Source organism: Temnothorax americanus, unplaced genomic scaffold, assembly GCF_048541705.1.
Source record: "Temnothorax americanus isolate GAGA-0224 unplaced genomic scaffold, ASM4854170v1 Scaffold23, whole genome shotgun sequence".
Lineage (NCBI taxonomy): Eukaryota > Metazoa > Arthropoda > Insecta > Hymenoptera > Formicidae > Temnothorax > Temnothorax americanus.
In genome coordinates this window covers 1,934,397-1,955,721 of record NW_027509371.1, presented here as the reverse complement: position 1 = coordinate 1,955,721, position 21,325 = coordinate 1,934,397, and the positions used below count along the sequence as shown (strand labels likewise).

At 37.1% G+C, this 21,325-nt stretch overlaps 4 protein-coding genes across 4 annotated transcripts; 2 read left to right on the top strand and 2 right to left on the bottom strand.

Annotated features, from left to right (window-relative positions):
- The first annotated feature begins 14 nt into the window (after positions 1 to 14).
- Positions 15 to 7,567, top strand: LOC143898449 (leucine-rich repeat protein soc-2 homolog). The gene has a single exon (XM_077407944.1). The coding sequence runs from the start codon at positions 425 to 427 to the stop codon at positions 2,273 to 2,275; it is 1,851 nt and encodes a 616-aa protein (XP_077264070.1). The 5' UTR covers positions 15 to 424; the 3' UTR covers positions 2,276 to 7,567.
- Positions 7,568 to 8,092: 525 nt separating this feature from the next.
- On the bottom strand, positions 8,093 to 11,693 carry LOC143898456 (uncharacterized). Its single transcript, XM_077407962.1, has 7 exons — positions 11,555 to 11,693; positions 10,897 to 11,110; positions 10,006 to 10,159; positions 9,361 to 9,529; positions 9,134 to 9,255; positions 8,720 to 8,835; positions 8,093 to 8,638 (listed from the first exon to the last, which is right to left on the bottom strand). Exons 2-7 carry the CDS (start codon positions 11,092 to 11,094, stop codon positions 8,546 to 8,548), a joined length of 852 nt encoding a protein of 283 aa, XP_077264088.1. The 5' UTR covers positions 11,095 to 11,110; positions 11,555 to 11,693; the 3' UTR covers positions 8,093 to 8,545.
- A 60-nt stretch (positions 11,694 to 11,753) lies between these two features.
- On the top strand, positions 11,754 to 14,065 carry LOC143898460 (uncharacterized). Its single transcript, XM_077407967.1, has 3 exons — positions 11,754 to 12,011; positions 12,161 to 12,313; positions 12,950 to 14,065. The coding sequence occupies exons 1-3, from the start codon at positions 11,977 to 11,979 to the stop codon at positions 13,185 to 13,187; spliced, it is 426 nt and encodes a 141-aa protein (XP_077264093.1). The 5' UTR covers positions 11,754 to 11,976; the 3' UTR covers positions 13,188 to 14,065.
- Positions 13,800 to 20,906, bottom strand: Mcm2 (DNA replication licensing factor Mcm2). Its single transcript, XM_077407939.1, has 15 exons — positions 20,725 to 20,906; positions 20,081 to 20,259; positions 19,697 to 19,860; positions 19,459 to 19,541; positions 19,196 to 19,378; positions 18,713 to 18,924; positions 18,403 to 18,595; positions 18,110 to 18,313; positions 16,449 to 16,680; positions 16,120 to 16,370; positions 15,508 to 15,672; positions 14,982 to 15,299; positions 14,662 to 14,844; positions 14,409 to 14,564; positions 13,800 to 14,144 (listed from the first exon to the last, which is right to left on the bottom strand). Exons 1-15 carry the CDS (start codon positions 20,725 to 20,727, stop codon positions 14,016 to 14,018), a joined length of 2,655 nt encoding a protein of 884 aa, XP_077264065.1. The 5' UTR covers positions 20,728 to 20,906; the 3' UTR covers positions 13,800 to 14,015.
- Positions 20,907 to 21,325: the final 419 nt, after the last annotated feature.

Here is a 21,325-nt window from a genome sequence, read left to right as displayed (position 1 = left end):
AGTCCGCGCTCCACAGTCCACAGCCACACTAGCCACAAGTCCGCACAGTCAGCACAGTTCGTAGTGTTCGTACGCTGATAATGTCGATATTCACGGTTTTCGTGGTCGAGCGTTAATTTTACGCGAACGTGTCTGATCGCGCGTGGGCGCGGCACGATGTCACAGTAAAGAGCGGCACGGTATCACATTTTCATTTCAGGACCTTGGAGAACTCGTTCGGGAAAGGCGGACGTGCATGCATGAGTGCGAACGTGCGTGCGCGTTCGTTCGTGCGGGCGTGCGTACGTGCGACGTGCGAATCTCCTCTCCCCTACGCATCGCCGTCGCATCCTCGTCGCGTCGGGTCGCGTCGCGTCGCGCGTCGCGTCGTACGTCGTCCGTCGTACGGCGGCGGACGCGTGGTAGAGAGGACGGATTGTAGGTTATGAAAAAATCGCGCAAACACTGGACAAGCGTGAGTAACATATCGACGGTGTGCCTGTTGAAGACGAGGCGTAATCGCGCGACCAGTCTCGGGGACGACAGTCTGTTGAGCTTAAACATGAAGGAGCAGGACATACCCGAGTACCTGGAGGGCTGCGGGCTGTCGGCCTGCACGGCCAGCAGCGACATATCCGAGGACGTGGAGTTTCAGATGATGCGCGAGAGCAAGGAGAAGAAGTTCTTCACCGCGTCGTCCCTCGGCAGCAGCAGCAGCAGCCTGGTTGACTCGAAGAAGATCGTCATGGTCAAGCATCCGGACTCGAACAAGCCGAAACCCACCACCAAGAGGGGCAAGCCGATCCGGGCGGAGCTGGACGTGACCAAGGAGTTCGTTCGCTGCCGGGAGGAGTGCGTGAAGCGGCTGGATCTGAGCAAGGCCAGCATCACGAATCTGCCGAGTTCCGTGAAGGAGCTCAAGCACCTGCGGGAGTTCTATCTCTACGGCAACAAGCTGGTGACCCTGCCGCCCGAGATCGGCTACCTGGCGAATCTGGAGACGCTGGCGCTGAACGAGAACTCGCTCACCAGTCTGCCCAACACCCTAGAGAACCTGACGTCGCTGCGCGTGCTGGATCTCAGGCACAACAAGCTCAACGAGATCCCGGACGTGGTGTACAAGCTCACGTCGCTCACCACGCTCTTCCTGCGCTTCAACCGCGTCAGGTACGTCAGCGACAACATACGCAACCTGACGAATCTCACCATGCTGAGCTTTCGGGAGAACAAGATCAAGGAACTGCCCACGGGGATAGGGGAGCTGGTCAATCTCATCACCTTCGACGTGTCGCACAACCACTTGGAGCATCTGCCCGTGGAAATTGGCAAGTGCGTGCAGTTGTCCACCTTGGACGTGCAGCACAATGAGCTCCTCGACCTGCCGGACTCGATCGGCAATCTGGTGTCGCTGACGAGACTGGGTATTCGATACAATAGATTGTCGAATATCCCGAAATCGTTGGCGAACTGTAAGATGATGGACGAGTTCAGTGTCGAGGGCAATCAGGTGTCGCATCTGCCGGACGGTTTGCTGGCGAGTCTGTCGGGTCTCACGACGATCACCCTGTCCAGGAACAACTTCACCTCGTATCCAGCGGGTGGCCCGGCCCAGTTCGCGAATGCCTACTCTATCAACGTCGAGCACAATCAGATCGACAAGATACCCTACGGCATCTTCTCGCGGTCCAAGCACCTCACGAAGCTGAACATGAAGGAGAATCAGCTCAACGCCTTGCCGCTGGACATCGGTTCGTGGGTGACCATGGTCGAGTTGAACCTCGGCACGAATCAGCTGCTGAAGCTCCCGGATGACATACAGTGCCTGCAGAGTCTGGAGATACTGATACTCTCCAACAATCAGCTGAGACGTATCCCGACCACCATAGTGAATCTGCACAAGCTGCGGGTGCTCGACCTGGAGGAGAACCGCATCGACATGCTGCCGAATGAGATCGGCCTGATGACCGAGTTGCAGAAGCTGATCCTGCAGTCGAATCAGATTACCGTGTTACCGCGCACAATCGGACACCTGAAAAACCTCACGTATCTCAGCGTGGGTGAGAACAATCTGAGTTACGTGCCGGAGGAGGTCGGCACCCTGGAGAATCTGGATGCGCTCTACCTCAACGACAACCCGGGCCTGCACAATCTGCCGTTCGAGCTGGCGTTGTGCAAAAATCTCAATATTATGGATATTGACAACTGTCCGTTGTCGCACATACCAGCGGAGATATTAGCCGGTGGCCCGTCATTGGTGATTCAATTTTTGAAGATGCAGGGTCCCTATCGACCGTAATTATTTTATTAAGGTTGTCGTGTTTTACATGTGGTGCAGAGTCACGTGGATGTCGATTCTTAATCATGAAAGGCGGAGAAGGAGAGGGAGAGAAAGAATTAAGAAGAAATTGTTCAATGACATTCGAGAGAAATGTATTTATAATAATCGACCATATACGTGTATGTCGATTTAAATTCTCATTCTAATGATCTCATTTTAAATATATAACGAAGTAATGAAAATAAACGCTACTACATTATATTGTATACAACGAATCACACAGATTATTTTGTTTCAATATTGTAAGGAAAAATATTAAAATATCTCGGACTGCGGGAAAAATGAAGTAACGTGTAATGTAAAGATAACACGACAGATAACAATTTTATTAAATTATGTAAATTATAAAAGATATAAACCGTATTATATATTTTATATTTGCACTTTTAGTTCACGTTTTATATTTTATCAAAACATATGATTCGATGTTGATGAGAACGAAACTTATACAGTATTGCTAAAAAAAATACTGTATAAAAGTATGTTTTTACACAGTGCAATAAATCGTTTTTTTTCTTTATATACATGAAACGTAACAGTTCCACTTGATATATTAATGTATTAAGTTTGTTTACTAAAAATATTTATTTTACATTTGTTACAAACATATTATGCATATTGTATTTTTATTGCTAACAATCGGTTTGATATTTAAAATAATTCCACGTTTTAATATTGCTCTTGATAATAAATTAATTATCTTATTAGACCACAGAAAGTATTTTACGAAGCAGATGACTGTCATAAGAGATATTTTAATGCGTATATTGCAATTATTTTTTAGAACTAATTGTTAGTAAATTACATATAACAAGTTACTGTTATATTCCATGTTTATTGAACAAGTTAAACAGTTTAGAAATATTTTAAATCATAATCATCTTTATAAACAACAAAATTGCGCGACAGAACACGTGACCTCACGAAAGAATATAATAAATGTCCTCTGTCATATAAATACAAAGAAACAAGATAAGATTTTTAATCTACTAAATGATAAATGTTAAGAATCGGCATCAGTGACATTTGCTATATTAAGAATTTTGGTTGAAACTTCGTAAAAAGGTGAAAAAAGATATTTCACTAAAATATTTAAATCAGGAATTGTGATTGCGAAACGGATATATGTAAATTTACACACTTTCTCATTCTCCAATGTCGTACACGCGGTATACTGTTTCTCATTTGTTCATACAATATACAATATAGATGTAAGCTCTTCCATAGAAAATCACTCTAATACAGAAAACTATAGCTTTATCAAAAATTCCATACCGATAATGAAGATTGCACTGATATGCCTGTAAAGATAAGAATTTATATAAAGAAAGAGAAAAAAACAACAATGACCTATATATATACGTATGAAGCAAACGGTGTACAGACGTCCAGAATTTGAGATTTACTTTTATTATGTAATTTTACAATAACGAACAACGATTATGCGTTTCGTCGAGATTCACAGTGTAAGTGTAAGGTGAACTCTATGTGCAATTATTCCTATACAAAGTAGCGCAAAGTTTCTCACGGTAATCCGCATCTCTCTCTCTCTCTCTCTCTCTCTCTCTCTCTCTCTCTCTCTCTCTCTCTCTCTCTCTCTCTCTCTCTCTCTCTCTCTCTCTCTCTCTCTCTCTGTTTAAATTAGATAAATATAGATATATGCTGGAAAAAGAGGGAGTATCCGAGTGTGAAATGTATATATATATTACGGTTTGCATACCATCAAAGAAATTTTCGATGCGACAAAGTGATATTGGACAAGGAAATGATGACGGGGTGAAGATATCCTGTAATTGTACAAAAGACGGAAATAACGCGGAGATCCTACTCTATTTCATTCATACATTTTGCGCGACAATTAAAGCAACGAATTTGTTGCAGGATGTGCTTTCATTAGATTAAAGAGATTGCGCTGCCAAGTGTAAGCATAAAAAAAATAGAAAGAGGCAGGAGACACATTGAGTATTTTTCTGAGATTATATTTTGCTAAGTTCCATAAAAAAGCGATCGATTTTACGGGGCTAAATTTTATCTCTTTCTCTTCCTTCCCCCTTCTCTCCCACATCAACGTTGTTGTTCTGCTTTTGTCTTCGCACAAAGAAATAGTGCCAATGCAATTATATAAAGTTACATGTATTATATATCCGTGAATATATTTGTATGCGCGTTATATTATTAATTACAAAATAAGTATTATCGTATGTATATCATATAGATAGGCTCGCATTTAACGATGTGCCTACAGATCTTACGAATGTTGATGTCTTCTAAGATCTTTATAGCTTATCGATTTCTTCATTCTGAGTAGTCCTTTCACTTGTGTATATGTTACTGAATTGTATTTCTCTATATATATGTTAAGTGGCGTAGCCGTGTAACATGTACAGGCTACCGCGCGTCATAACTTAGCGACTGTAATTAGCTAATTCGTCCTCGTTACATCATTTACAACGTCTTATGGCTTACTGAAATGTCGAGTCTTCGTTATCGTATATTTCAACGCTACACGCGATTGTGTAATTTAATTAGATTAATTTAATTAGAATTTTTTTAACGCTTCTTCTCGGTAGGAGGTATAGTTTTATTTAATATTAAATATACGAACGTGATCGGGATTATCGCACGCTTCGTTAATAACTATCGCAAACTGAGTCGTAATAATTACTTTTTGATACGTGTTCAATCGTAAATCAGGAATGTCCGTGATCTCTCTGTTAACGCGCGATGTACGCGAGAATATACATTCGCCGAGAATGATTTGCGAAATTAGAGAACGGCTTACGCGTATGCCTTTCAGCATTGTTTGCAAATGCTAGATCATTCAGTGACCGCCGACATATCAATTATCAACGCGTTCTATTAATAATCAGCTAACGTTTTGGTACTGTGAAAACCTCCGTGTACCGTAACTGAGGGTATTAATTCCGCGAAAAGGGAAATGTCTGCCATGTGTCAGAGTAATCTTTACTGTCCGTGAATAGGCAATAGGTATATCTTGTAAAAAGAAAAAAAATAATAATTGCAACTACTATGGCTGTGTAATAAAATTTTTATTCAAGTGCTGCAATTGTCCCTATAATATCAATTAATAGTCGTTATCACGTATTCTTTTTTTCTTTGTATACCTATATCATAAATTTCAAGCCCTTATTTTCCATTGCGCAGCAGTTTTAGCTAGAAAGGGACATTTTCTTCGATGTCTATTGAAAGCCGCTCGATAATCAATTATACATGTATGTTATCCTGATTTTTTTTCTTCGATCTTCGACGTGACGAAATTTGAGATGAAACAGTTACCATTGTAATTTGTAATTTACCAATTCCATCATTATTCGAATAAGCGATGAATTAATTAAAGACTCTCGATATTAAAATTAACGAGTAATTAGGAAAAGTGGGCTTTGAGATTGAGTCAACGGTTAACAGCTGGACGCACCCGTTGTTTAAAACCAGGTCCGTTTTTTAATTCATTGTATTTTGTGTATCATTGTCTCGATTATATCAACCACCGTCGTTTCAAAAACCATTTCAATTTCCGGTGTCTTTTCCAAGGTTTCAGTTCAATTAATCACGTTCTCTGGACTTGGTTTAGTGAGTGGATTTTACTTCTCTTTGCCAGTTAGTCCCAATTTCTATTTTGATTCATTTCTATTTCGAATATATGATTTTGCAGACTATGAATATTAGCAGAATTTTTCTGATATTTTCTTTTGAAAATTACATCTTTGTATACTTAATTTTTAAATACTCACCTTATGCTCGTCGGAGAGTTTAAAATTATTTAATTCATCTATTACCACTCAAAGTAGAGCCAAAACGTATGACTTATAATTTGTATTAAATCATTAATTAAATGTTACGTAACGTTAACTCATGCACAATTAACTGCGTTTGACTCAAAGCTCATTTTTTTTCTTTTTTTTTTTTGCTTCCTCATAGAGGAAGCTTTGTGTGATGGTGTTTTACTCATTAATTCTATCGTTATTTTATTAGATGCGTTTCGTGATCTATTATCAATTATACAATCCATTATCCGTTATTTATTATTGGGCAAATTGTGAATCGTGCACATGACGATACTTGAATCTGGATTTGGAACTCAACAAATTCTCCGTTCGAAAACGAAGTTAACAAAAATATTCCTCCGCACTGAGGTTCAATGCGTGACAAATTTCGTTTCTATGTATGATATACACTTTATATATGTGTGTCTATTTGTATGCTACAGTATGTATCGAATTTTTCTGAAAGAGCGGAATACGCACCTCGCAAAAATCACGATGAGATTCGTCTCTTGACTTTCCATCTTAAAGTAAGAACCTTTGTCGCTGAAAGATCATCGTATGTAAAATACATTAATTTGCTTCCAGAAAGGTTCCAAATCATTTGAAACCTTGCAACTTTGAAATCTTTCTGGAAGCTTTTTGCAACAATCTGTGCTGTATGGGACATACCTAATACACGGTTCGACGTTGTCGGGCTGCGAATTAAAAGTGATCAATGATGAACTCGTTGGTGAGTCTCGTTTTACAAAGACTATATTACCCTGTAATCTGTTACGACGATATAAGCGATGCGACACGCTTGCGTAGGAGGGGGGGGGAGAAAAGACACTGTAAAACTTATTTAGTACAACTTAAAAATGCACGTCGGAGCAAACGTTGCGAAGGTTCTTGCTAATTAATGAGTATGTCAGATATTTTAAGTCTGAAAGTGAAAACTTCTTTCTCTCATTGTATATTATATAGGATAAAGGTTGCGACACACATATATTCACTCACACACATACACATACACATAACACGGTCGCCATGAGCTCCCATACTTACGCGAACTATTAATAGTGAAATGCGTCTTATATCGAAGACGTAAACGGTTCATCGATATTAGACAAAAGATTTTCTTTTTTTAAAGTATGACGTAATTCACTTGACGTTATGTAATGTTATGTATAGAAACAGTGCGCGCGTACACCGTGCGCGTTATCTGGAATGGAAATCTTTGAATTTTAGTAATAATGTATTTCGTATATCTATTGCTTTTAATGTATTTTACACGTTACATGTTATCTATAATTACAGAGATGTGCGTCAATGCTTTTGTAATGTTTTTCATGCACTGTGCATCTCGATTATTAAGTTGATTAATTGTTGCAAAATGTTAAATGAAGGAGTTAAGTAAATATTGAACCACGCGGTATCAATACATATATATATATATATATATATATATATATATATATATATATATGTATATATATGTATATATATATATATATATATATATATATATATATATATATATATATATATAAATTAAAATATTAAAATTTAAAAAAAACAAAAATAAATGAATTAAAAAGAAATATTTAAATTTCTAAAATCTTAGCATTCTCAAGTTTGTCAAACAAGAAAGGTTTTCGAAAAAATATAATAAAAACATACGAACATTAGTATGTTCTATATTTAAAAAGTACAATTTTAAAAAATATGTTAAATTGATTATACGTTAATGTTTTTACGATATTATCTGAGCGATCGTGACGTGGCGATTGTTTAACAAATTAGTCTTTAGATATTGTAATGAAAGTTTTTTGCATGTGAAAAATTCATCAAGCCATTCACATGTAAGTTGCCAAGATCGCTGATATGGTGTATAATCCATTGCGATAAACTGTTAAACAGTTAAAAAAAAGAAGCAAAAATTGATAAACACGGCACATAGTCCACGTGGTTTGCAAGCGATAAATTTACTGTGACGTTTGCAAACGCTCAGTACACTATTCCGAGAAAATAAATGCTTGTCGAATAGTCTATTGCGCAACACACGATATTGTGTTAATTGTGTACAATTCCAAGAATGTAATATTAAATGTAATTCAATGTACATTGTACGCGGAATGCTGTATAGATGTTTCTAAACACGCAAATATATTATAAAATATTTTCCCGAGATTCACACGTTTCTTCGATTCTTCGCGCGATCTTTTCCCGATCCTCCTGACATTCGTTTAAAATTTTTGCGTATTTTTTTAAGTTATTTTAACATTTTATTCTTGGATTATAATGTATAACGCAGCTAAGATAATAATTAAAATAAATCATTTTATAATGACTTTTTATTTTATATTATAATAAATTTGTAATATCTATGTTGGAAATCAAATTCTTTGGTCATCTTTAAACGTCGAATATGTGCGAATATACTTGTCTTGATGGTTAATAATAATTATTGCTTATGCTCACGGTACTCTTGAAATCTGATGGAAATCTTGCTGCGTTTCTTTAGAGTAAAATTTTTGAACTTCTCGTTGCTCGCGAACTGTAAACATTAAAACGCGTGCCACGTTATTGTTGCAGTGTAATAAAATAGCCAACAGAGAAAGGAAATAATCCTGATTACCGTATTCGAAGTAAACATAATACTTCTTTCAAGGGACAACTGAGGATAATTCGTAGGAGTCGTAAATACTAATTTCTTCTTAGGCGTAACATCCAATTTGTTGGTCTCCACTTGTTCTGCAGAACCAATACTCATATTGACTTGATATTCGCAAAAATCAATCAAACAGTATTCCAATAAAAATGATACGTCAAAGAAATATTTTGCATCGATCAAATTACATAAATTAATTAAATAGATTTGAACGGTTTATCATCAAAATTATAGATCTGTTTTCTATGCTGAATTAGCTGCACTATAGTTAAGAGTTTATCTTTTTTACTTCACATTGGAAGGAAAAAAATAAACTCTGAACTCGAGCGCAGTCAGTTCAGCAATAGAAAATAGACCCTATATATTGGAACGATTTCGTACTTGCGTGGCCTGGATCATTCTTATATCGTTTGATTTTATTTATATCATTAGGAATTATTTCGTCGTATATCGGCATCGATATCGTCTCGCGTTTGCACAAAGACTCTGAGGGACGTATCAGTCTACAATTAAATGACAAATATTATCATTAATTATGATGATTGTTTTAAAGCGTCAGTTGTACCCTCGCTATGTATAATATCGTTATAAATATACACCATACGGACCTCAGTAATTCTGTAATATTATCCGAAGTCAGTTGCAACTTTCGTAATTTCGTTAAGGCGCTCTCCACCTCTCGTTTGACGTTCTCTCCCTGATTAAGATCAATCATTTCCGCTTCGATAACTTCGATTTCGTTCTTGAGATCAATCAGCTCGGAGTTCCTTTCCGTAACTAACGGAATTACTTTCAGTTTAATGAGCGCGTGCGAATGAAAGAAGCCGAATCCTCTATATTTAAGGATGTATGTCAGATATATAGCTATATATATAAAACACAAGTATTTGGGATATATATATAAGTGCACAATCTCTGTAAATTTCAGCCTTATCCTGTTATTTTGACATAAGTGACATACATCCTTAAGGGTGACCACTCCGACCGTAAGGGTGACCCAAACTTTGATTAACTTAATCGACAATTAACTTAGCAAAGTAATACTATTTCGTTGATATAGATAGAATTATTAATTTTTTATTGTTTAATATATTATATGAAAAAAGATTAGAGAGATTAGGGAAAACAAATTATATAGTTAAATATATTGTATTTTAAGTAATTCAGTCGATTAATTAAATCTTCGATTAACTTAATCAAAGTTCAACCGAATAAGCTGCTGATAAAAATGTTTAATCCTTATTATGTGATACCTGCACCATCTTTACAGTTGCTTATTTGCTTCGCACAGTCAGTAACGAAGGGGTGATATTGAAAGATAGCAGAGAAATCATGTTCGCGCGAGAATTGCCATATCTGTTCGCACAACGAATCCTCCAGCGACCACACTTGATAATTTAATTCCTCCTAAATTGAAAGACAAAAAATATCCCGCGCATTTAATGATTCAGTGATCTAATTATATTACAATAAATAACTGATTATTGACTATTTAGCTCGGTAAAAATTAAATTTATACAACACAACCTGGGAAAAAAATTTATATATATATTTATATATATAAAATATGTCCATATATATGTTGTCTTCCTCTTGTATAATCTCTCTGATTCGAATATACAAGAAAAATAATAGAAAGAAAATTTAAAAAATAATTTAAAAAATAATAATTATCGCATTTTTTTCAAAAAAGTGAAGTTTGAAGAAGTGAGAAAAATTTACCCATGTATGTATATAGTATATATAATCATATATGTATGTATATATAAATGTAATAATTGTATATAAAATATAATTATATTCGATTATACATAGAATATTGTATTTTACTTATTGTAAGTAAAACAATGCAAAAGTTATTTTTTTAATTATTTTTCAATTATTCTTCTTATTAGTTTTTTTTATGTATATGTATACGAACAGAGATTATACAAGAAAAAAAAACACATAAATGTTATGTATAAAAAATGTTTCCCGGGAACTAATTAAATTTATATTCAAATTTATGCTTAATTATATTAGTTTGTACAACTATAATATCTTTTATAAATTAATATGCAACCACAATAATAATCATTTTTTTTAATTCTTTAACAAATTTTAAAATTTATTTAGTTAAAATATTGTTGGTTTATATATATTACCAGCTTTCGTTTTTCTTCCTCCAGTATCTTTTCTCTCTCCAGAAAACTGCCCTGGTACATATTTATTGCGTCCTTCATGATTCCCAATTCTACGCTTTTATTTCCGTATGCGATCAGAGAAGGATAAGGGACAGGATTTCTCGCGGCGTTCTTGGAAGCGACGTCCTTGAAATCGGTCATCTTTGTCGTTCGCCACATCAAAGTAGAATGGAATCTAAAAATTATAGCTATATATATTACTACGTTTACGCGAGCGTTACTTTCGTAGTAACTTTACGATAATTCCTTCGCGTAAACGAGATTTTCCTTCGCGTAAACGGGATTTTATAGTAACTTTCGATAATTTACTCCGCGTAAACGTATATGATATATCATAAGTTACTACAGAAGTAACGCTTGCGTAAACGTAGTATATATTATATACGTTATATATTATATACGTTTACGCGAGCGCGTTACTTCTGTAGTAACTTACGATAATTCCTTCGCGTAAACGGGATTTTGTAGTAACTTACGATAATTTACTCCGCGTAAACGAGTGAATTATCGTAAGTTACTACAGAAGTAACGCTCGCGTAAACGTAGTAGTAGTAATAGAACAATAAAATACCACTACTACGTTATTTCATACGTAATAGAACAATAAAATTGCACTCACAAGTGTGCACAAGTGTTGCACTAGTTTTCCCAGTAAAAAATTTTTAATTTGAAATCGAAGACCATTCGTTCATGAGCCGACTTCCGCCGGAATTCGACCTCTGCGGCCAAGCGATTGGTCCACAATGTGACCAATAAGCTTGCGACTTGCGAGAGTCCAATCGGAAATCGGAACCACTCCTGTCGCGTCTCGTGACGCGTGGTGACGCGCATTGAGAACCGCGTTCGTCGATTTCTCGGCATGTAAACAAATTAATCACAATCTGTGAATTAATAAAGTTCAAAACACGAGACCGCACGCGAGATCTCGAAACGTGATTTACGACCGTGCGTTCCGGGGATTCGAGAATTCCGAGACTTCTTGCGGGCCTTGTTACGCGGTTATTGGAGGTTAAGTACGCAGGAGTCGGGAACGAACCGACCATGAACTCGAACGGGATAAAGCTGATGAAGAAAGCGTAAGTTACTTTCGACGTATAGTCTCGCGAGATCGGAGGAATAGATTTTCCAACCGTAAACTTGAGATATTTACGTGTCGACGACACAACGAAACGAGGGACGTATTGTTGTAGCGACTCCTCTCCAATTTTTCTCTTCGCGTTTGCAGCGACCCGTATCCGCAGGGGGTGCGATGCCAGAAATGTCTGGAGATGGGACACTGGAGCTACGAATGCAAAGGCAAGAGGAAGTACCTGCACAGATCTTCTCGCACCTCGCAGCTGAAAAAGGCTCTTCAGCAGAAGCAAGAGGATGACGATAAGTATGTTGTTTGAGTCCTCTTATTAACGCACAAACGTCCCTGGACGTTTTCTATCGAATTATATATCCTTTCCAGGAAGGACAATATATCTTGATTAAGGGTATTTTACTTAACAAGCTAGAGTACTTTAGGCAATAATGTTTTCAACTTACAACTTAGTCAGCTCATCTCCTTCTGACTAAGCTGACTAAAGGCTATTGCACGTAACAAAGTTTTAGTTGTAATTGTAAGGCCGTAAGGAAATAGACCAATCACAGTCGATTATTCTCCTCGTGCTTGAAGAATAATCGAGTGTGATTGGTCTATTTTCTTACGGCCTTACGATTAAAACTAAAACTTTGTTACGTGCAATGGCCTTAAGAGTCGTAAGTAAACCCCAAACAATTATAAAGACAAAGTTCAGGAACTTTTTAAACAGCCCTCGTATATTAGGGGTCCGTTCCGTTTCACGCATATGTGCGCATTTATCTATTGCATACGTAAAGTTTACTATAGAAAATGCGCGCATCATGCGTGAAACGGAACGGACCCTAGGTATTTTTGAAAATGTGATCTTGATGCAAGGTAAAATATCTTAAACATAGTCTGGATAAACTCGATAGATCTAATAAATTAATGCATTGTGTTGTGTTTTAGTCAGGAGAAAAATGAAAAAGTGAAGAAGAATAATGTCAGGAAGAAAATGAGGAAGGAAGAGTCCAGCAGTTCGAGCACCTCGAGCTCCTCCAGCAGCGAGAGCAGTAGTGATAGTAGTACCAGCAGTTCCTCGTCGGACAGCGAATCGGACTCTAGCGACAGTGTGTCTAGCAGTAGTAGTAGCAGGCGTAGCAGCAGTAGTAGTAGCAGCAGTTATGGTTCCTACAAAAAGAAATAGCACGTACATTGTAAGGTGAATCGAGGAGAAATCTCCTTTCGATTGCTCTGTCCCGCCTTTGACAAAATAATCATCGTCCTATCCTGAGCACAATGTCATTTTGCCTTCGAGCGGGATAACTCGAGAGAGGAAAGAGCTGACGGACGGTAGAATACTTGTGACAAAATTCTTTATGCTTCTTGTACAAGGTACACGTGTAATTTGTCAACAAATAATTTTTACCTCAACCTTTAAGTGTAAGACATACTTGCTTAAAATGGAAATTTTGATGATTACTTTCTATTTTTTAGTTTTATAATCTAACTACATGTTAAGATGACTTGTTACATTTCTGCTATTCAGCTTTTATATGACGTATGTATGACATATGTATATCTTACTATATGAGACTATTTTCTTCACGTTACTTTATGATAATTCGCATTGCGTTAAGAGTAATCACGTTATTTCTTTTCATAAAGGGTTTAGAACTTAATATGGAATGTAAATGTGAAAATCAATTACTAGTTATTGTATAGAATTGATATTTAAATATAATCTATTATTTTTTACTGCTGTACGCACATATATAGATATATGATAGAAACGATAACGGGTTGATTTATTAAAAACACAGTATATTTAATGACGGAATTGCAATGATCGTATTCGTGTGACAGTATTCAACACAGTGATATTAAAAGATGTTAATCAGCGCTCTGTCAGACATCTCAACGTCAATGTGTCGATACAAAAAGTTTATGTGTGGGATAGAAAAAAAACATCGCTGTTTGTTACGTATAATCCAAATACATGTGCAAAAAATACACAACGCCGCTTTTCTTCGGATTAATCTTCGATACCTTCAGGCAGAGTCTGCACTATTACTTTCCTCCTTGGCTCGTAAACAAAATTGTTCGTCTTGAATATGTCACTCTCGTAAAACGGAAGTAGATTATGTATGTGAATTTGCTTCGCCTGCAATCATAAAATACTAGCATCAGCGTGAAACACTTTATCTCCCACACGGGGATGTAAAAATGAATGAAAGTTGTCGTGTGAACATTTAAATAATGTAAGATAAGATTCTTATGTAAACTATTTTTTTAACCTAGTTATGACAAGATAAAGAAATTTTTCAGTCCAAACCATTTTGACATAATTTTTAATTAGTTATGTACTTGTGTTAGATCCTCATATTATTTCCGTACGTATCAAATGTAACGTAATCGTTTGCATTACCCGTTCCAACAGATCCTTCTCCGAGATCTCGACGGTCGTGATTCGTCCGCCGTGCAAAGCTTTTTGAAATGCTAGAGTATCCAATGTGATTTGTCGTAGTATGTAATATAGGAGTTCGCTGTGATCTTTCTTGTACGATAGATATTTCTGGAACGTCTGTAACAAGATGTGGATTAAACGCAGTCTTCAAGATTGCAAGCAAAAATAAACGCAGATTGAAAGGGTAAATGAACAAATGGAAGTGAAGAGATACCTGACGCATAGATTTCATAACGGAATATTTCTGCGTGTCGACAAAACTGTCGAGGATTATTCTAATAGCTAGATTCATATCACTCTCCTGAACGTGATCCCTCAGATGCATCTTGGCGCTAGCCTCCGCCATACGAATAGTGCTTTCAATATGACGCACGGTAATCGGCAAACTTCCGGTCGCCTAAAATGTAATAACGAGATAAAAACAATATTGCGACGCAGCAAAATCTTTTTTTCAGTAGTATTTAATATTTTCTTATTAATTTTTTTTTTTAAGAACATATATTGATAGTTGACATTCTTGTTTTACTGGCTCACCAAGCTTTCCTGTCGCAATTGGCTATATAGTTTCGACACTTTGTCTTGATCGATGTTGGTCAGCTTTGGATGTACGTTCTGCTTCGCGTAAACGATGTATTTTTTTAGAAGGTCTTGTGGAATGCACAGACCTTGCGTGGCGGGATCCAACACTATAGCTTGCGTCCTCTCCGATCTCTCCGCACTATCCGTCGGATGATGCTTGATGTGCGAATTTACGACGAACTTGGCCAGATGACGATCCTGCATAGGATCAATCTCGTCCTTGACTATGCACAATACGTCAAATCGTGAGAGAATCGGCTCTGATAGATCTACCTGTATATAAATTTAATACTTAATGTATACATAATTACGATGTTCTACTTGTTCGTAATTTCACAATTTTAAGAAAAATTCTAATTTTATAATACTATAATTCTACAGTTTTATATTACCATGATCGTATATATTTCAAACTTACAATTTCATTTACGAGTTACGATTTTGTGAAAATGCAAAATTAAAGAATTCTAAAAGTACATACATTTTCCGCAAAGGTCATACTAGGATCGTATCGACCACCGATAGGATTAGATGCGGCTATCACTGCGCATCTGGCGTGAAGAGACGTAACGATACCGGCCTTCGAAATAGAAATACTCTGCTGCTCCATAGCTTCGTGGATAGACGTTCTGTCCTGATCATTCATCTAGGAAAAATAAAAATTACATTGTAATTGCTTCTAATAACTATATCATTATATATATATATATATATATATATATATATATATATACTTATCAAATAATATTAAATTTATAACGTAAATTACAGATGTGTATGTAATTTTGATACTACATATAAGTAATCTATATATAGAGGGGTAAAAACCACAGTGGTGTAATTCAAATTTTTAAAAATGTTTTTTTCGTGTGCATAGATGCAATTTATATATTGTATAGATTGCATCTATGCACGCAAGAAAATATTTAAAAAAATTTGACTTACACCACTATGACTTTTATCCCTCCATATAGATATTAATATAAATACTAATTACTCTCTCTTTTTCTAACAATAATTATTGATAATATAAAAATACGATACTTAGTATTATCAATACGTTACTAGTTATACAAATTATATAAATTCGTACTTTATCGAACTCATCGATGAGACATATTCCGTGATCGGCGAGGACCAAAGCCCCGGCTTCCAAGGTCCATTCTCTGCTGATCGGTGATCTCCTAACGTAAGCGGTCAAACCAACGGCTGAAGCGCCTTGGCCTGTGGTGAAGACAACTCTCGGTGCCGCTTTCTCTACGTACTTCAAAAACTGCGATTTAGCGGTGCCAGGATCTCCGCACAGCAGAACGTTTATATCACCGCGAAGCGGGTGGTTCTTACCTGTACATCGCAACAAATGCAAATAATAGAAGAGAAAATGCATAAACTGAGAAGATAATTCGAAGAAGAGATAACTACCTGGATTCTTCGGCTCGCCACCGAATATCGCCAGCGCCAAGGCTCTCTTGATATTTTCATGGCCATAAATCGAAGGTGCGATACTCGTGACTATGCGATCCGCGATACGTTGATCTTTACTCAGAGCGAGTATACTTGAGATGTCCTCTTCCGTCAGCGAGTCTACAATTTCTTTCGAATCTTTGACAAATAAATGATTAGCTAATAGTACTGTGGAGAATACCGGGAACCCCTGTAATACAAAAGAGATGTAATTAAAACTTTATCCCCGTAAAAAACTACTCTTGCAAAATACATGCCGCGAAACGGTGGTAATTAAAAATATGACGAACGTCATGCGAGGAAATATAATTAATTAATATTATTACGCCCGGGACTCATTCGCGTGTCGCATACACTCCTCACACTCGCGCGCTGTGGAATCCTAGCGAAAATAACTAGACTCGGTTTGCAAGAAAGAATTTATTTATTTGACAATAGATACAGAGGAGCACAAAGCTGCACATTCACACGGTTTGATATCTCAGCTCTGAATTATCATGACTTCTACTTGAAAGCAGTTCAATTCGGCTCGAATCTATCGGGTGTCTCAGTACGGGCGTAACACCGCCTTCCCTCTTCTAGATTGTTATCCTGACAATCAACTCAGACAGTCCCTTGGCACTGGCAGGATCCTCTTCTCAGTGCAGATTCCAGAACACCAAGACGGCTTCTTGCTCTACCTTGAGCTGCTGCTACAGATTACTGGACTCCGTCCTTTTTTCGGTCAATCTGCCTGAAGGAAGCCTACGTCCTCTTTTTCGTAGGGAGCAGATTCCAAGGCAGGTCTCCAGTCGGCATCTCTTTCTGAGAGAGTAGACCAGACTTCCTCCATGTCGACTCCAGGGCAACCTCTCAACTACTCCCTCGCAGAGATCCCATTGTTCGGACTCACTCAACGCAGATTTCTCTTTTTCCTTCACATGAGTCTTCAGAAGTCGTCGTTCTCCTCTTCGGAACGTCGTTCTTCCTCGAAGATCTTTGGGCAAGGGGCAAGGGGGAAGATAATTTTCTGTGGATTCTTTGTCTCAAGAGACTCTCCATGTTCTTGCCTCGATATTTGCCCTCCGGTCCCACGGGAAAACCACAGATCAAAAACCGTGGGAGAGGCAGTCTTCTTTTAATTTGCAGTCGAAATCTTCCCATGAAGTGAACTAAGGTGTTAGTAAGCGCAAATTCCCTCCGTGCCTGTTCCTCACGCAGCTGCCGCATTTCCTGAAGCAAAGTCGCTGTCTCCGCTCGAGGCTTTTTCCTCGTTGCCGTTGTCTTGACCATAATTCACACGCGATCCCAGACGAGCTCCCAAAATGTTGCGCCCAGAACTTAATCGCGTGTCGCACTCACGTCCACGCTCGCGCGTTTCGGAACCCGCAGAAATAACTCGGCTTATGAGAAAGAATGAATTTATTCGACGATAAATACAGAGGAGCACAAAGCTGCACGTCTATATGGCTCAACATCTCAGCTCTGAATCACCATAACAATAAATAACATCTGTTTATCAACAACTACCCGTTGTCACGGACAACGCTTCGCGATTTTTACTTGAAAGTTGAATGCAGCTCGATTCGGTTTGAGTCTCAGCGCGGAGGCGTAACAATATGTACAAAATTTAATCTTACCTGTTCAGTATTCAAAGAACCGTCGTAATTATTGGTATAAACAGCTGTAACGTCTATCTCGTCTCCTGGTTTACAACGATCGCAAAGATCGGACAGCAGAATGCAATCTTTGCTGCGCGGTATTCTGCCAGCGGGTATTCTACCTGGGGATTCTTGTATTGTTATCTTTTGGTAATTTCTATATATAGTTTGCTCCATATTAATCTAAAACACGCGAAATATTCAATGTATATAAAAGCGATTATTTTTAAATAATTAGATGTAACAATTAAACGTAGAATTCTTCAGCTTACCGTGAATGGACCGACACTCTGACACTCGGGACAAGAGCCTGGCTTAACTTCTGTGTTTTGAGATTGGACAAACGGTCCGAGAACGTAGTTACATTTCGTACAATCGTACTTCACTATTGATAATTGCGGCAGGACACCCGTAGTCGCCGTTACAACTCCAAGAGTTCGAACCAATTGATTCAAGTGAAGTTTTCTATTGTAACAAAGTAGAAGTGATATAATTTTATACATGTTCGATTTATATTGTTAAAATTACAAGTTTGATAAAATGATATAAATTAAATGATGTGCATCAAGTATGGATCCTTACCTGAACGTGCGTAATTCTTCAATCAACGGCAATTCCGATATTCTCACATGAATTTCCGACGTGACTCTCTCATAACTGGGAAAAATTGTAAGCACCAATTCCTTCGCCACTTCGTCAAATATCTCGAGCATTTGGAATGGTGCTTCTGGTAAAAAATAGGCCAAAACATGTTCCTTACTGGCGAGAATTGGAAATTCCACTACGAAACTGTGCTATTAAAATAAACATAAAAATCTCCTATGAAATAAAAACGGTTAAACAAAAAATAAATATAAAACTTTGAAACAAAAATATTTTCTCTTTAAAAATAAGAAAATCTCACATGTATAAATATAAAAGATTGTAACACAAGGTATAAAATAAAATAATTCTATAATTCTAAAGTATCATAAAAAATTAATTAAATCAATGAAAGATAAAATATATATTTTTTAAATTAAAGCTTTTATTATGTTAGAATTATATAACAGATTCGCTGTATACCTGATTATTCTCACACATATGGCGAATACGCTCTTTATACATGTATTGTCCTTTGGAATTTGTATGGTTGCGAAGGAAATTTTTAAAGCGGTTCGAAATTTCCGTTCGTGGTCCTAGCATCATTACCCATTCCTTTACCGAGTGTCCTTTAGTATCTTCTAAGTTTTCGATAGATTCGATCATCTGAAACAACGAATGGCGCTCGTTATTTAAATTATTATTTAAAAAGATACCTTTATGTGGGATGGTCGAGAGATTCTTACTTCTGCATCTTCTAATATGCCAGTGGCAGCCTTTTCAGCCATACGACGTCTGCGTGCCTGCACGTCTTCTTCGTCAGTTTCATCTAAAAACACAAAGGAAAATATCTGTGTAAAGATATTCAATATTTTTGTAAATATAATTTTAGAATTTTACAGATTAATATATCAGAATTAAATTAATTGTATATACAAATGGTTTTCTATCTTTAGATATCAATAAATGATAAAATAAAATTACCATAAAGAAGATCGCGGTCATCCCTTATGATACCAGCCGCACGATCTCTTCTTCGCATTTCTATTTCCGCGGCTACACGGTCGCCCTGAGACAGCTCTGAGTATTCTTCGTCATCCAATAAATTGGGATCATATCTGTCCAGTCCTGACATAGGCCGATAATCCCTGTCATAACAACATTATAATTTTATTATTATTGTTAAAAATATAATTTTATTGCTATTATTGAGTATTTCTCTCTCACACACAAAATAATAAAACTAGATATATATTACTCTTTCAAGTAACGCTTTTTAACATTTGTCTGTTAGATATCGAATGTTGATGTATATTTATTGTAAGTTAGTTTATAAAAATGGACACTTTAGAAATGTAACATCCTTACGCCTCCATATTGTCTCCGAATAATTCCTCTCCCTCTTCTTCCTCATTATTAGCATTATTTTCTCCATCAAGTAAATCGGATTCATCCTCAAACGGCTCATCTATATCAGGTGCAGGAGAAGTTTGTTGGCTCATTGCATCGGTGTGTCGTTCAGAATGTATAGGAGAACTTATTTGACTCTTGTGTGTACATGAAATAAAATGTTACACATACTTCATTTTTCTTAATTATAAAATCTAGTAAATCATATTATTATTTAATGCATTCAATACATATATATGTTGAGACTATGGCTGCGGTCCACTTGACGCTACAAATGCTTCGAAGCATTTCTCTTCTCTTTTCTTTCAATGAAGAAAGAAGGAGAAGAAGAACGCTCCAAAGCATTTGTAGCGTCAAGTGGACCGCAGCCTATATAACTATAAATGTGTATTGTTACATACACGCATGTTTACAAAATTTTTATATACATAATAATATATATTTATATGATTGTCAGACGTAATATATATTATACTTGTAATTATCTCTTTTTACTTGCATCTCACGTATAATTATGTCGTGCTGTTGTATTGGTTTCTATGCGCACGTGTATACATGCGTGATATGCGTCAGTAATGAAACAATAATTCTTGAAAGTTTACCATGTTGTTGTTTACGATACGCTTTCCGCCGCGAAAGAAATTCTCCTTCTATATTATTATAAGATGCTCGATGTAGCTAGAACGTTCCTACTTTTGTAACAGAGCTGGCGAATCGAGAATCGTCACACAAGCCCACACAAGCCGTCAAGCTCAAACCCACACTCAAACCTAAAAACATTACACTTGGCGGGAAAATACTTTGTAAAGAACCGTGCCATAGAACGTCAACAGCAAAGAAAGGTAAGTGTGTTGTAATGCCCGTATCACACTAGGCGATTGGCGATTGCGTTTACGTTCACGTCTACGTCTTTTGACCAATCAGAACGGAAATCGCAAATCGCAATCGCCAGCAGCTACTTTCTGATTGGTCAAGAGACGTAAACGCAAACGTAGACGCAATCGCCAATCGCTAGTGTGATACGGGCATAAGTACGTCGCGTGAAATTCCTGATCCTGACCAATAAAATGTGATCAGGTCCAATGCCGACGAATCGGCTTTCATTTAACCTTACAAGAATATGGCTGCGGTCCACTTGACGCTACAAATGCTTTAGAGCGTTCTTCTTCTTCTCCTTAAATTCTTTCTTCATTGAAAGAAAAG

Coding starts and splice junctions, on each gene's coding strand:
- LOC143898456 (XM_077407962.1), bottom strand. CDS start 11,094: ATGTGGCGAACGACAAAGATGACCGATTTCAAGGACGTCGCTTCCAAG. Junction 9,530..10,005: donor CAACTGTAAAGATGGTGCAG/GTATCACATAAT, acceptor TAATTCCGTTAG/TTACGGAAAGGAACTCCGAG. Junction 8,639..8,719: donor TTATGTTTACTTCGAATACG/GTAATCAGGATT, acceptor TAATGTTTACAG/TTCGCGAGCAACGAGAAGTT.
- LOC143898460 (XM_077407967.1), top strand. CDS start 11,977: ATGAACTCGAACGGGATAAAGCTGATGAAGAAAGC. Junction 12,012..12,160: donor ATAAAGCTGATGAAGAAAGC/GTAAGTTACTTT, acceptor TCGCGTTTGCAG/CGACCCGTATCCGCAGGGGG. Junction 12,314..12,949: donor AAGCAAGAGGATGACGATAA/GTATGTTGTTTG, acceptor GTTGTGTTTTAG/TCAGGAGAAAAATGAAAAAG.
- Mcm2 (XM_077407939.1), bottom strand. Junction 19,379..19,458: donor GCATATTAGAAGATGCAGAA/GTAAGAATCTCT, acceptor TCGTTGTTTCAG/ATGATCGAATCTATCGAAAA. Junction 16,681..18,109: donor GTTCTTTGAATACTGAACAG/GTAAGATTAAAT, acceptor TTTGTATTACAG/GGGTTCCCGGTATTCTCCAC.
- LOC143898449 (XM_077407944.1), top strand. CDS start 425: ATGAAAAAATCGCGCAAACACTGGACAAGCGTGAGTAACATATCGACG.